The following is a 15,900-nucleotide window of genomic DNA, read 5'->3' as shown; positions in this document are numbered from 1 at the left end:
TGAGGCACTGGCAATAGCCTCTCAGTTAAATCCCACCCACAGTGGAGGCAAAGGCTCCTTAAGAAGGGGAAATGGATATGGAAAAGATACCACGACAGTAAAAACTAACTGAAGAAATTATATTCTAAGGTTAGTCAGCATGAAGTTCATTCATTTAAAAAAACGAACACACTCCATTCTCTCTATGCAAGTCGGAGTCACAGAGACAATTCTTACATTGTTGTTTCTAATGAACTACTTCAATTCTTCCACATCACAAGATGCAATACGGAAGAAAGCAAATTGATTTAAAAAAAGCGATTTATTCTGTTTTACCCATAGTCTACCTTTCTATATCTTTATTTGTCCCTTAGTAAGGAAACAAATAAGAAAAAAGAAGTATCAAAGTAAGCAAAAGGGTGAGCAGGAAGGGAGACAGAATATAGGCAGAGTCTGCAGCCTAGAGATAAGGCCTAGGCCTTATTATGTATATAAAACAGGCCCAAAGACTCATGTGTTGAAGGCCTGTCCCCAGATGGTGGCACCACTAAAAGAGATTTCTCCTCTGATGAGGCTACAGACAAGGGACTATTAGGAAGTGAGACCTCTTCTGCCCCATTCCCTTTTCTTCCCTCATTCTGCAACTCTCCCCCCAGCTTCTTTCTTTTCTTTCCTTCCTTCCTTCCTTCTTTCCTTCCTTCCTTCCTTTCTTTTTCTTTCTTTTCTCTCTGCTATCCCTCTCTCACTCTCTACTCTCTAGTAGCCAGGAGATGACCAGCTTTGCTGTATTGAACACACCCATGATGATGCCCTATCTCACAACAGCCTAAAAGCAATGGAGCAGCCAACTTATTGCAGGCTTCTGTCCTGGCCATAATTCTTAGAAACAGGGAGCCAAAATAAATCTTTGCTTTTAAGTAGTCTGGCTCAGGTATTTTTGTCAAAGTGGTGGGAAATGACTAACACAGTCACTAAATAAAAGACATGTGATAGAAAGCCACGTTACCTGAAAAATGGTGTGCATGATAACAGTCAGTGGCCGGTTACCAGACAACTCTGCTATTCTGAAAACGTGAAGACCCCATTTGTTCACATCTTCTAGTTCCTGGGGCAAAAGAAAAACACCTCAACTTAGAAGGTAGGAGAACATGAGGCAATGAACACAAATACTTCAAAATTAAGGGCAAGTGCTGGGTGCTGGTGGCTCATGTCTGTAATCCTAGTTACTTAGGAGGCTGAGATCTACGGGTTGTAGTTCAAAGAGCCAGCTGGGGCAGGAAAGTCCATGAGACTCTTATCTCCAATTAACTACCACCAAGCTAGAAATGGAGCTGTGGCTCAAGTAAGTTGAGCTCTACCCTTGAGCAAAAAAAAAAAAATCTCAGGGGCAGGGCACAGGTCCTCAGTTCAAGCCCCAGGACCTGCACCAAAACATTAATTAATTAATTAATTAAAGGAAATGATTTTTGTGGACTTTAATGAAAAGATTTTGTAAAATGATTCATTTTAAATATAATGGATATACCATGTAAAAACAGGCAAACAAGGTAATCTTACTTAAAGATAAATAGTATTGCTTAATAGCATTTATGATCATGACTAAATTCACATTCTTTGAACATTAGTTTTCATGGATAAAATCTAGTCACAGGTCCTTAACTACTCTTGTATTACAGGAGTGAGGATAGTGTTCTAACTCAAAAGACCAAAATCAAAAATGGTATAGAACACATATATTTCAAACCACTTGTCTAAATCTAATACTAATAGAATCCCCCAAAAGGATTGAGTTTTATAAAGTGCATTTCCATATTTAAAGAAAACACATACATATTTAAACTAATGAATTTTTCCATCAATTTAAAGAAGAGTGATTCACAATCCATTCGGAGGCCTCACTGCATGATCTCTGAAATCTTACCTTGGCCAGGACATCTTCTTGTTCTGTTTTAACCCCAAACCTCGGGATACTTGAATTAGTCAGACTAGAACTGTGCATCAATTTCTTGACTCCACTGATCTGAGACATTGGTCTTTTCTTTTTCTCCTTTTCCTTCTGAGTTGGAGAAGGAATTTCCACTTCATGTTGCTTATCTTAAGAAATGGAGAAAATATGCTACATTCATTATTAATGTTATTTGTTTTCTTCTTAAGCCAGCGCATACAAAAGGACAAGTTATAATTGATCACTATGTATTCTAGGGAATGTTCACAAATAGTATTTTTCTTTGAAGACTTGATTTGTTTATAATTCTATGTGGAGCAGAACTAATTTGATATCCTTAAATTATAACAAAAATTAACCAAGTAAATTCTACTACAGACTAATTAATACCAAATAGAGTGGTTGCCTCCCAATAGAACATCCTAAGGAAAATATTATTAATGACATAGGATAACATGCTTAGAGAAAGCAATACTCTTGATTATTTACACTGCTCATCAAGTCCATTTCTGTTTGAAATTTACCTAGTGGCTTGTAAACTACTGTTTACAATTAAGGACTCCAGTTTTAACATATACCTTAAAACAGACAATTTCATACACCAATAAACATCAATGTGTGAACCTAACATCTAAATGAAATAGGTTATACTGTGGGAGTTCAGTTATATATTTATTTATTTATTTGGTGGTCATGGGGGGGCTGAACTCTGTGCCTGGGCAGCACTGTTCCTCAGATCTTCAGCTCAAGGTGAGTGTTCTACCACTAGAGCCACAGCTCCACTTCCAGCTTTTTCTGCTTATGTCTTGCTGAAGAATTGAACCCATGGCCTCATGCATGCAAGGCAAGCACTTTACCACTGAACCGCCTCAAACAGTATTTTTTAAAAACTATATTACCTCTGATACTTTTATTTCTGTTCCGTAGTGTGATAAGGGATGTTATGATGTTACCATGTTTTATGGAGACCAGATAAGAATCTAAAACATTACCCAAAATATAAGTGGGCATATATGCCCATTTTTGTTTTCTAAAGTAAAATATTCAGGAAGTCTTGGAACAGTAATCCATCATTAAAAGCAATCAGTACCCCTAACTCAACCTTGCAAATACTATAGTGCAATAGGTGGCTATGTAATATGTACAAGGTAGATATTACAGTGATTCTGTTTTGAAAGTAAATGTATATCAAATCACATAGGAAATGCCAAGAACACTGACTTTTACTTGTTGCATGTCCTTTCTTCATTTGAGGTATGAGAATTATGCTAGGACGCTGCAATCTTAATTAGATCAATGAACTTTTCTCCTTTTTTGGGGGGGGGGTGTAGTAGGCTTGAATTCAGGGCCTTGCACAGTTACCTGGCTTTTTTGCTTAGGGTTGGCACTCTACCAGTTAAGCCACACCTACATTTATGGCTTTCTTCTCATTAAATGGAGATAAGAGTCTCATGGATTTGTTTGTCTAAGTTGGCTTCAAATTGCAATCCTTAGATCTCAGGCTACTGAGTAGCAAGGATTATAGGCATGAGCCACTGGTGACCAGTTTAGCAAATCAGTCTTTGTCCACTGGTTTGCCAACTTGGTGTCTATAAGACTTTCAAACTATCAAGTGTAGAAACCATTTCTAATTTTCCATTAGATACCTCATTCCTAACAATAGTAGTCTTTAACAAGAATTTACAGAGATGTCTTTGTAAAATATTCTTCATAATTTAGTTTTCTAAAAAAAATCTCACGATGAATGTAACTCAGTGATAGAGCACTTGCAAACCACATGAAAGGCCCTGAGTTTGATATTAAGTGACACTAAATAAATAAATAAATAAAACAATTGTTATTTGTCACCTTAGATTTCAAAGCTTACAGGCTTGTAGTCTCAAATGATTAATAAGATGAATACAAACAAAATTTTCACACCTCTCTGGTTTCCAGAATGAGGTGACACTCCAGTCCCCCTTTACAAACCAACAAGTGAATAAATCAAAAGGGAAAAATGACAAAGTTCATGCTGTTAATCTCACCTAAGAATGTGTTTGATATATACTCCGAAACTTGATTTCCAGACCGACTCATTTCAGAGAGATGGGTGAGCTCCCGATTAAGCATCCTTTTAAACTAGAAAATAAAACAAAACAAAACAAATACAATGAAACAACAGAGTTTTTTTTAAATGAACTAGTATAATCATGCCCTAAAATACAGGAAAATACAATAAAAATATTTTAAAGTGTTTTGACAATTTACAATACTGTCCACAGAAAAATACTACAATCTGTGCTGTCTGTGACAGTGGTGAGACACTGCAGACATGAGACTACCAAATATGTGCAAGTCGTTAATGTGAGTGAGGAACTAAATTTTGAAATTCATTTTACTTTAATCATCTTCAATTTAAACTGTTACAGGCAGTCAGTATTAGAGACTTTGACACTCCATGACATTAATCTTAGAAAGAAAGATTAAAAAATGAAGACAATTACTAGTCTTTAGAGAAGAAAAATATAATTTATATGCATACAGAACTGTTGCCATATGATTAAACATGACATATTTTCATCATTTATCACTATAAAAAGTGAATGTAAACTATTGTCTAAAGGTTAAAATCTAGTCTTTTGCCATATAGAAAAACAACAAATTGGGTGCTCTTTCAGAACTTTGAATATATTCTCCATAATGTTTCCATTTTAGAGTTTTTGTCAAGTAGGAAGCATAAGCTGTGAGTCCTCACAACCATAGGATTTACCAACCCATTCCCAAATCACGGAGTAAAAACGGCTCAATTTTCAACATGCTACTCCATTATTTCACAATTTATTTTATTGAGGCTCCAATACCTAGTTCATCCACTGAAATTGATCTGCTAACACCAAATGTGATTACCATTATCCCAAATTCTCAAGCTATCATATTTGTCTACCAATCAATTGCTTCTTAGTGTCAATCCTTCCTTTTGACATGGAAAGTCCTTGGGCCTTTTCATATGCCTTTCATATTTCTCACCACACAGAAAATGAAGTAACTGCTATTACTTGATCAAAAAGTCAAAGATTAATTTTTAGTAGCCTTTAATTTATTTTTATTTACTTAATTTTGTGCCGGAAATGGGGCTTGCACTCAGGTGTCAATTTTGCTTGGCTTTTTTTGCTCAAGTCTACTATTTGAATCACACCTTCATTTAGGCTTTTTGCTGGAGATACGAGTCTCACCAACTTTTCTGCCCAGTCTTAGCAACTTTTCTGCCCAGTTGGGTTTAAACTGTGATCCTTAGATGTCAGCTTTCTGGGTAGCTAGGATTACAGGCATAAACTACCAGTGCCTGGCTAAAATTTATAATTTTACTTTAAATTCCTTTTAAGTCTAGAGGGGAGAAATGAGCTAATCTTTTGGAAATTTTTGAAATATAATTCTTATTTGTATTGAATTCCTTTACTTAGAAATTTCAAAACTATTAATTCTCTACATATATTCATATAAAGATGGTCAGACTCAATACAGTTAAATAGATGTTTTTCAAAGTCAATCCAAATAAGCTTTAAGAATTTAACTACTATCATTAAACACTGAGGGACCTAATTTTTCAATAAACTGTTAGATATAAGAAAGACACATTTGCAGTCAAGAATAAAGAAGATAAATTCTAGCTGTCAATTTATAGGTCTAGAGAGTTTATTCTCAAAATCAGGACTGCTAAGTTCCTGATTATTTTCTTTATTCATATATTATATAATTTCTTGTTAATTTTTAAATTATATACATATATGATAGAAACTCTAGAAAGTTGTACAGGAGAAAGAAGTCATATACAGTGAAACCTCTTGGTACAGTTAGTATGTACCTAATAGATATATCTATCTATGTGTCTGTGTGTGTATATACACGCGTCTTAAAATGGGGTCATGTAGTATATAAAACACAGCTTGGTGCTTGTTATCACTGAGCATTCTGCATTGTCATCTATTGGACAAAATAAAAATTGAAGCTTTTTAAGAATATTCAGAAAGATATTTGCAATAGTGTTCAAAATCTTTGTCCATCTTTACTAACTTCCACTTTTAAGTGAATTATGTGTGTCAACAAGTTGTAAGTATTGATTTAAGTATCTTGTAAATATTTATCCTGGGACATAGCAGATGCTCAATCTTGAGTTGTGTCCCTCAGGTTTCTTTCTGTCACTTAGTCCCAGACTTCTGGGCCTTTTATATGGATAACTGGCTTTTATCATTGTAGGCCAAACAGATGAAGGACTTCACTAGCTAACCCTTTATCCAGTTCTGTCAAAGAATTTAGAAGTATTCATATGGGAAGTTGTGACTGTGTTTCAAAAACATAATACCACATTCATGCAATGTAAGAAAAGATGAGATTTACTGTTGAAAAATAAAAAACCTGCTCATGAGGCAAACACACCCAAACGAGTTGCATGCATTCAACGCCACATTTCTTTGACCTAAAGTGATGCATGTTTTATGAGCAAAAAGCTATTAAGAACTACCTGGTTATGGCAAAACCCTTGAAGATAAAGACACTGGGTGCTAGGACCTGCTTTCAGCACTGTGAGACACTCAGAGGGCTGTATAGAAACAGCGGCTCCCCTGCACTTCTCTCAACCCAACTGCATGACATAATGCAGGCCTGCTGGGGCAGGTGGACATCATCATTAACAGGCCCACGGTTTACCATACATCAAACGTGGCAGAAGAAACTACACACCGTATACCCAAGCAGAAACATGATCAGATATACCTGCAGAAATGCTATATGAAATATTAGCATTTTCTAGAAGAATAGACTGAATCGTGATTTTCTGGCAGTTTGCTTATAGAATTATAATTCATCAAAGTAACCAGTTAGTACAAACAACAAAAGCAAAAACAGCCAGGAAAAGGCATCCACTGTACAGACCGAATAGATGACAGTCTGTAAACTCCACTGAATTGTGCCTCATCGAAGACTATTCTCCTGTCTTTGTTCCCAAACACAAAAGCATAATTTGGAGAAGCCCTTCATTGTATGTTTGTCTCCCTATGAATGCTTGCAAGGTGCCTCAAAGAAGTCAACATTTCATTTAAATATAATTACAAGGGACAGTATTTCAAATAAACCTTTATAAATAATTTTCCCAAGGGCGGGGGGAGCATGGGAAATTTCCTAAAGATAATTTTGAAACAGTCACATGTTACAACACGAAGGTATTTTCTAAAGAAATTAACATTGTTTTCCTTTTTTGCTACTGATAAAAAACTTCCAATCTAAGGAAGTTAATTAATAACCTAAAAAATGATTGCAAGTGTATTCTCACTTGGTAGCTGATCTTACAACTTGGTGATATACCAGAAAACACATTTTTAATGTGAAGTCAATGTTCTATCAGTTTGAGATGACTGTATCTTGAGCCCTTAAAAAATGTATCAAAATGAGCTGGTGAAAAGCTTAAATTCTGTGGGGATTTGGAGGTGTTTGTTATTTTCTATGCTTTTCTGCATTAAAGATAGCCAAGAAATGGCTAGCAAAATTCACACAATGATTAAAACATTTGTATAAATAGTTACACAACATTACTATGGATGGGGAGAAAGCGATAGAGAAAAATGATTTAAAGTGGTAATCAAATATATTCTTCCTAGAACCCCATTATATTTCTTAACAAATTTAAGGAAAACAACATATAAATCTTCTTTTCAATGAAAACTACTTGAAAATGCATGACAATTTAAATGAGCAGCTGACTATTTTTGAAGTATTTTACATTGGTGAGTTTCTCAGAGATTTTGGTTGAAATAGTTTTGCCAACAGTAGAAAAAAAACATGATTGCAATAAGGGGAAAAAAGGAAGATTTCTAAGTGAATGCTTTCAGATCTTTTCTTTGTTCTCATGCATCAGAGTATCTATGAACAGCCTTTAAGACATAAAACAAAGTGCAAAGACAGCTGAATCTGTATTCTGCATTTCAGGTTTCAAAACTCTTTTTCACTAATTAGCATTCTATATTTAAGACTGTTAGAAAAGAATGATAAATTAATCAAACTAATCAGAACTTTTAAAAATCCAATCATCTGTAATTGTGAATGTTGCCAGTATGCTCTGAATGAATTACATATCATCTTAATACAAATTTAAAGTAGTACAGGTCAAATGGCAAGAAAATTTTTGGTTTTGTTTTTCTTCCACAATATTCTGCTCAAAACCATTTGAACACACTGGAATGTGATGCACTACAAGTGTGGCAGACCTAAGTCTTAAAAGCTATTTAAATGAGTAGTAAACATATATTAGTTGCAATAACATGAATCCTGTGGCATTGTGCAAAATCATAATATACAACCACAAAGTCCTTAAAATGCATCAAAATCAACTGGCTAAAAGCTAAGGGAGAAATCTTAGTAGGATATTCCTTATAGTATTCCTTATAGTATGTTCTATAGTTGCTTGCATTAAAAAAATGAATCATGGAGTAGCAAGTAAAATTCAAACAACGAAAGGCAGGTGTGCTGGCTCACATGTATGCTCCCAGCATTCAGTAGGCTGACGCAGGATTGTGAGATCGAGGCCAGTCTGGACTACATGTCTCAAAACAATGACAATAGCAACAACAGACAAAAATATCAAACAATGAGAAACATCTGTCTATATAACATATATTTTAAAACATTTAAAATCTGGACCATTTATAGCTGTAAAGGAAGCTTAAGAATAATGAGTAGCTGGACAACCGAAACACAAGTGCTCTAGTTTTCTTAGAATTCCAGTGAATCTTAACAGTGAAAGATGAATTTCCCTTCATAAAGAAATGTTTTTTAAAAAGTCCATCTAAAGGCCATTCAAGTAACAGTAAAGGAATCCTTGAAAATATGTTGTGATAGGTTCAAATAAACTTCCTTTTCTAAACTTATGCTTCCTTTGGGACTCGATAAGGTCTTTCTACCTCCGGCTTCCATCATGGAGATAGACCTCCATGCTACCTTGCTACAAGGCTGGCAAAAAGCCTTCCAGCATGAACACAATCTCATCAAATTCAGTTAACAAAATTCATTAATAAAAGTAACAGCACCAAATACACTTTCTAATTTTATAAATAGTCATATGTTTATTTCAATAAATTATCACTTAAATAGTCAAGTAATGTTGCTTTTTAAATATCATCTAGAGCTCTATATCCAAAAGCAAAAAAAAAAAAAAAATTCCTCATCAGATTAAAATAGGTGTTTAAAAGAGCCACAGTTCATTTTGTAAAGTTTAAGAGCTACATGCTAACCAGAACCCACAAATCTTAGTAATAAAATTAGTCCAATAATCTGTTTGCAATGAATTTATTTCATTACCTTGATATTTTAAAGCACAAGTTAAATTTATACCACACACCAAATTGACAAACTACTACACATCAATAAATCTTTCTAACAGGCAGACTACTGATAGACAGTCATGCAATTTTATTTCGAACATTAAAACATCTATTTCATTTCTAGTTGATATCTAAGGGAAGAATATAAAAATTGCTTAAAAAGCATGGATACTAATATGATTTGTCAAAAATTATCAGTTATATAATCAAAGGAATCAGTTTTCAAAGACAAAATAAATCTTACCTTTATGTAGCCCCATGACACTGACAATAAATAATTTGCTTCAGGCATTTTTGATTGATTATATATAAATATATATGTATATATAAGATGAAAGTATATATATATTATATGATACTAAGTTCTAAAACGTATGTGAGTTTAAAACCGTGATACTTTTAACAATCTCCATACGCCATGCAACATGGGAATTTAAAGATTTTTGGTAATTAAGTACACCTAAGAAAGCCTCGCATTAGGTCCCATCCAGTCGTCTTCCCATTAAAGACATGCCATTTATTCAACTCCAGAATGAAACAAAATTCAACAACTATTCTTAATAAAGAAAATCCAAGAGATAAAGGAATAGCTAAAGATCTAAGGGTCTGCATCTTCCTCTCCCGGAGCTCCAGGGTTTAATGAATAATGTATGCCAAGATGCTTAGTTTCAAGAAAGACTAGTTCTGTCAAAAGCTACCAAATAAGGAGCTGCGGGGGAAGCCTGAAAGAGTGACAAGAAACCCCGCCCATAGAACCTCAACTCTGCACCAATCACCTTCCAGCTTCTGTCTAGAAGGGACGGGGGGCGTGGTCGCGGCATAGGTTAATTTGTGATTGGCTGGGGAAGACGAGCCTCTAGGGAAAAGAGGTTTTCCTCCTCCCCGGGTGAACGCCATTTAATAATGGTTTTCCTACAGCTCTAAGGCTGCGCTGTGAAAAGAGAATAGGGCTTCCCTCTGGCAGAGATGGATAATGATCATCAAGCTATTCACAAGTCCCTAGTTTGTTCTTAAATAAAAGAGCTGCCAGTCCTTTCAGAGTCATTTCTACAGAATTTTAACATTCTCTGATTTCTCTCTTCCTTGCAAAGGGGAGTCTAAAAATGACAGTCATGCATTTAAATTGCCTCCTCCTCTCTAAACCCAAACACGTGGCTTCCCCGGTGACGCAGATAGAACCATGGCTCTTCCCCAGCCCGACACACTAGCACAGTGCTCATGAACTGTTACCATGTCTGTTCAGAATTCACAGATGACATGAAGCATTCCCTCACCTGGTGGCAGATCTGCTCTCAGCTCTATTGTTACCTGTGGCTGACCCCGCCACCTCTCAAACCTAAAATAATTAAATGCAACTGGGGAGAAATGGACTCTGAAAGCTAATGAGCTATGAATGGAAGAAGAATGCAGGCTTCTGTACACAGATTCCAGGATCTATATTTAACTGAGCTTTTTTTTTTTTTTTTTTTTTTTACTATGATTATCTATTAAGAAAGGAATGAGTGGCTTTTAGGTATACAGAACTTAACTTTAGAGCAGTCACACCTTTTATAGGAGGATTACAGGAAATCTGTATTTTGTGGGGGAAAAATGATCTTTTTTGCATGGTTTGGGATAGTATTACTCTGTCATTTTCACACAAAAGATTTCCTGTGAATGAGAAAGAAATCTGGCTTTTACCCTATTCTAATTTATTTTAAAAATGTCCTGCCCAGTGTTCCTTACCTTCCTCTCCAAGTTTTACTATTCTGTACTTCTATGACTTACTGGTATTTTGATATTAAACTACCTTCTTGCCATTCAAGTATTCTGTATCAAGTATGTCTGTCTTAGTGTGTTCTTATCATAAACATTCATCTAAAGGTGTAGCTTCAGTTTCCAAGGTTTTAGTTACCCTCAGTCAACTGTCAACATTAAATTTAAAAAATTCCAGAAATAAACATTTATGACTTATAAATAACTTTGTGGTCTATTTTTGCAGTTGTGCTGTTTTAATGTAGGGCGGTTAATTTCTTATTGTGCCTAGTTTATAAACTATAAAGTGATGTAGGTACAGAAAAAGAAATGACATTGTTGGTGTCCAAAATATTCCACATCTTAAGCCATAGGCTACTGGAAATTCATCATGATGAATAATGTTACCTGCCTCTGACTTCTTATTGTTCCTTTGCTAACAATCTCAGCTGCTACTCATGCTTATTGGGTTCTTTTCTTAAATTCCCTTTAATCCTCTACAAAATAAAGAATTTAAAACCTCAATATTCTACTGAGCCATCCTCCCAAAGAATACTCAGGTCTTCCTTATATCTGGTCTTTTAGTCTCCTTACCTTCTCTGAGATACTCAGGCCTTGTCTGATTACTCTTCTCTCTTGCCCTCAGCTCTCAAGGTCTTGAGCTGCTTTGATTTTCTTCCCACTTTTCTGGTCAAGCCTCCTTTTTGCCTTCTTCTATGAATCCCTTAACTCAAACTTTCCCCAGGCCTACACTCTTCAATGACTACTTCTTACCTGAACTTTAATACCATACACTTCCAAATATTCAATACTCTCCCATTTCAAATACCCTGCCAATCACGTCAAACATTTTCGAAACAGTGAACCAGTTTTCTATTTAAAGGTCTTATCATACGTATTCCTATTGCAGACACAGGGTCAAGGGTTCTTCCAGTGTCTCACATGAAATCTCTGACTCTCCTACCATTCACTCTGTATCTCATGTGAATCACACGCTATCAAGTGTTTAATATAAATCATCTAACTGGATCCTTGAGTAACCCTGGCATGTTCTGCTCTACCACGTTACCTTTCTCGTAGGAGAAGAAAACATGACTTGTCCAAGTTCAGGTCCTTGGGTATCGAATCCTAACTTCCAAATTAGCTACCATGGTAGCTAGTCCATCGCAACAGACTCCTAATGAGCAGATGGCCTGGGTAACCAATAGGTAATGTTGCATGATTGTCAAGGTCCTGAAAAGTATTGAAGTTTTCCCTTTGTTCCAATTGTACTGAGATTTCTGCACCAACACATAGGAAGGACCAAGGAAGCCCATGCTGACTTCATGGAAAAAGAGGCGAGGGGACAGAATAAGGGGGGGGGGGGGGGAGGACAGAGCCACAGAGGGAGGGGAAGAACAAGCACACACGGCCAGTACAGTAGAAACGTCAGAGGACTCCAGCCCCAAGGGTCATATGACTACATGACTACAACCATGTGAGGAACTTCAAATGAGACAAGACCAGTTAGGCCATAAAGCCATGAACACAGATACAAACTCACCAATATTTCAAGGCACTAATTTTGAAGTGATAGGTTCTACAGAAATAAGTACCTTCATTCATTCTGACATTCCCTATGCAAAAGTATTTGAAACAGAAAATAACCCAGGAATGGTGAATATAGGGGGATCATCATGGCGAAGGTAACGGTAATTCTAACAATTCCATGTACCAACACTTTTAACTCGCATGTTTTTTAAAATTCATTTTACTAACTATACCAAGTTTCCTTTTGGCCGCATCACCTCACCCTGTATCTCAGTCCCCAAGCTATGACTACCATTGCTTCTTGTTCATCTTGCCAGCCCCTCCCAGTCCCATGCTGATCTCTACTCTCAGACCGGTTTTCTTGACATCTAATGCGTTAGCTAGTGATTTTAAAGCAAGTGACCAACTCCTGGGCCACGCTGCTCCTCACATGCACATCTTAAATGGGCCCCATACTGCTGGCCCTAATCTTCAACCACAGGCTGTTTCCAACTGCTTTTTTTTTTTTTTTCACACCTTGGCTCTACTGAGGGGTGGCTAATGTTACAACGACTTCCATAATACAGCAAGCATCCCTGTGTCCCATCTTTGCCAATTCACTTCCCAGAAAACCTTCCTTTTTCATTCTGTCTCTTTCAAATATTCAATAACTTTCAGATATTCAAGAACTTGCCCCAGGAGTGACAGGATTGAGAAGCAAATCCAGATTTCTTTCATGGCATATGATAGGTTGGCATTGACTTAAATTGATACAACTCTTCCATAACTGTCATGAATCTAGGAATAGAGAATTGTTTTCATCTATGCTCACTCCTGTTGATTTTTTTTTACAGTATCTTGATCTATAGAACTTCAGTTACCATCCCTGTGGTCAGATTGCTGGACAGAATGGATCCTACAACTGGCCTAGTCAGGAAGCAAGTTTCCAGAGAAAGGAGCTCCACTTGCAAGGAAACATGCTTTTGCTTGTGAGTACACCATGAGTGACACAACACAGGTCTCTCATGGGCAGATAGAGGACAATGACATATTCCGAAGGGGAACTGAGGTCCAGAGAGTCCTTACAACACGGCTGATGGGGTAACACCACCGCCAACTGCAGTTTTCCCACTCGGAATCCTCTGCTCTCATACATACAAAAGACTCCATACACGGGTGTGAGTGAATACAAATAGAAAAAATAATGTGCCTCAGCCTTCAGTTTTCTTTTTCTGACTCTTCCTATTAATCTACCTCAGATTCTCCAGATACCAGTCCTCCTTTTCTCAGTCCTTAACTGATACCCCCAAGCAATTAGCAATCTCTCTGAACTATTTCAGGATATTTAAATTTTTACTGATGGGATTGAATCGTGACACATTAACGCATGCTGGCATCATTGAAACATCAGTCAAGACCAAGAAGGCAAATTTTTAACTAGGGAAAAAGAAAAACATGCCAAAATATGCAAAACTGGAGCTCAGAAAGCTCAAGTTCTTGTCAAGGCCAAGAAATACCAAGGCCTGGATTTGGACTCAAGCACTCCATCTTTAGAAAACTAAACTGCCAAAAATTATACTTTATAAACCAAACATAAAAGGCAAGTACTACTTTATAGTTCTGTGTGTGTTTTTTTTGTTTTGTTTTGCTTTGTTGTTTGTTGGTCATGGGGCTTGAACTCTGGGCCTCGGTGCTGTCTCTGAGCTCTTCAGCTCAAGGCTACCACTTGAGCCACAGCTCCACTTCTGGCTTTTTCTGTTTATGTGGTGCTGAGGAATCGAATCCCAGGACCTCGGCATGCTAGGCAAGCACTCTACCACTGAGCCACTTTCCAGCCCTACTTTTTATATGTGCTTAAAAATAAAGGACACCTAAAAGTAGAAGAGAGACCACCAGGGCTGGGAATGGTTGTGAGGGTAAGTGGGGTGGAAAAGGGTGATCTGATTGGTGTAAGCTGTTTGCACGTATGTATGTATATCTGTATCTATGTAAATATCATAATGAGTCTCACTGATATTACAATTAACACGTTAATTTAAAAAATAGTGCCTCAAAGCTTATTCTGTATTTAGCCTAGAATCAATAAAAAAGATCTATTAATACAAACAATTCTAAGCCATATACAGTATTACTGAGCTTGAAATATTCAAGAATAAGTGTATTCAGTCTTGAATTTTTCTAGCCTTGGATTTTCCTGGGAATACTACTTTTGCAGTAGGACTGAAACCAACAGAAAACATTTTCTCCCATAATCAATCTGTAACATTTTTACAGCAGTCTACTTAGAATGAAAGTTCGGGCAGTTATCATTAATCAAGAAGCCAATTTATGTAAAATAAGATATTCTATATCATGTTTTGCTTGGATTATTAAAGGAAAATCCCATTATTTGCTTTCCCTAGAAGAATTCTGAGGCAAAGTTAAACTTCACATATTAAATAAAATATACTAATTTGCTGAATTAAGTCATCAGTAAATTGTTTTTGATATATATATATATATATATATATATATATATATATATATATACATATACCAAACTAGCATTTTTTAAAACACTCACTACTCTTCTTCTGCTTCCTAATGTCTTAAAAATAATTTCAGAGACAGATGACAATCTAAACTTCATTTGTAACTCACAATGAAAGCATGAATTTTAAGTCTATTCTAACCGAAAAACTGCTACTATTTAAAAACCTTTAGGCTAGTAAATCTACTTCATCTGTTTGTGTTTACTGCCCTCTAGTGACGGGGAATAAGAATTTGACTGGAGAAACAGCTCTGTTGCTCAGGTAATTTCACATTTCAAGAATGAAAACTCTTTCAAGTATTATGGAGTTTTAAGACTAAGAAAAGCGAGGTTGATTTTTAAAAACTGAGTAAACATATGAAAAACTCAAAACTTGTTTCACTAAAAATTCTTTGTTTAAAGTAGGAAACATCTGCAGCATTTATTGAGAAAAGAAATTCTACTACACGAAACTTTATTTTTATTGAGTGGTTCCTGGAAGCTGAAATAACACAAGAACTGCTCTGATCGCTGTATTTCTGTTTCTGTTTTACATGGGATAACTCAGTAAATGTTAGCACTGCATTCTGCAATTGTTGATACAGCTTGAATTTATATGCACCCAGAGTTCTGTATGTTATTAACTATGTAGTCAGTCTAGCTGCCATCATTACCACTGTATTTATCAGGACTTTTGTTCCACTGAAGAATAATCAAGTCAACAATTGGGTACACAAATGACATATAAATGAAGTGTCCATAAAAGTTATCTTGTATGAAAAGGCAAAAAAAAGGCCAAAATTAACAATTCCCAATTCATAACAATTGGCCTGCACTGACACTGACATTTTATTCTTATTGTGGATGTCATAATC

General features: G+C 36.0%; 1 protein-coding gene across 6 annotated transcripts in view; it reads right to left on the bottom strand.

The window, feature by feature from the left end:
* The window catches only part of Pde4d (phosphodiesterase 4D), a 1,402,687-nt gene that overhangs the window by 20,623 nt on the left and 1,366,164 nt on the right, over positions 1–15,900 (bottom strand). For all 6 annotated transcript variants that reach the window (XM_042690975.1, XM_042690977.1, XM_042690976.1 and 3 more), the window contains 3 exons: positions 3,949–4,042; positions 1,901–2,073; positions 986–1,084 (listed from right to left, as the gene is read on the bottom strand). In XM_042690975.1, coding sequence (XP_042546909.1) covers positions 986–1,084; positions 1,901–2,073; positions 3,949–4,042 — 366 coding nt within the window. The remainder of the gene's footprint in view (positions 1–985; positions 1,085–1,900; positions 2,074–3,948; positions 4,043–15,900) is intronic.

This window comes from Dipodomys spectabilis, unplaced genomic scaffold (assembly GCF_019054845.1).
Source record: "Dipodomys spectabilis isolate Male_0828 unplaced genomic scaffold, ASM1905484v1 ptg000140l, whole genome shotgun sequence".
In the NCBI taxonomy this organism is placed as follows: domain Eukaryota; kingdom Metazoa; phylum Chordata; class Mammalia; order Rodentia; family Heteromyidae; genus Dipodomys; species Dipodomys spectabilis.
Note: the sequence above shows the minus strand (reverse complement) of the source record. Positions and strands in the feature narration are given on the sequence as shown.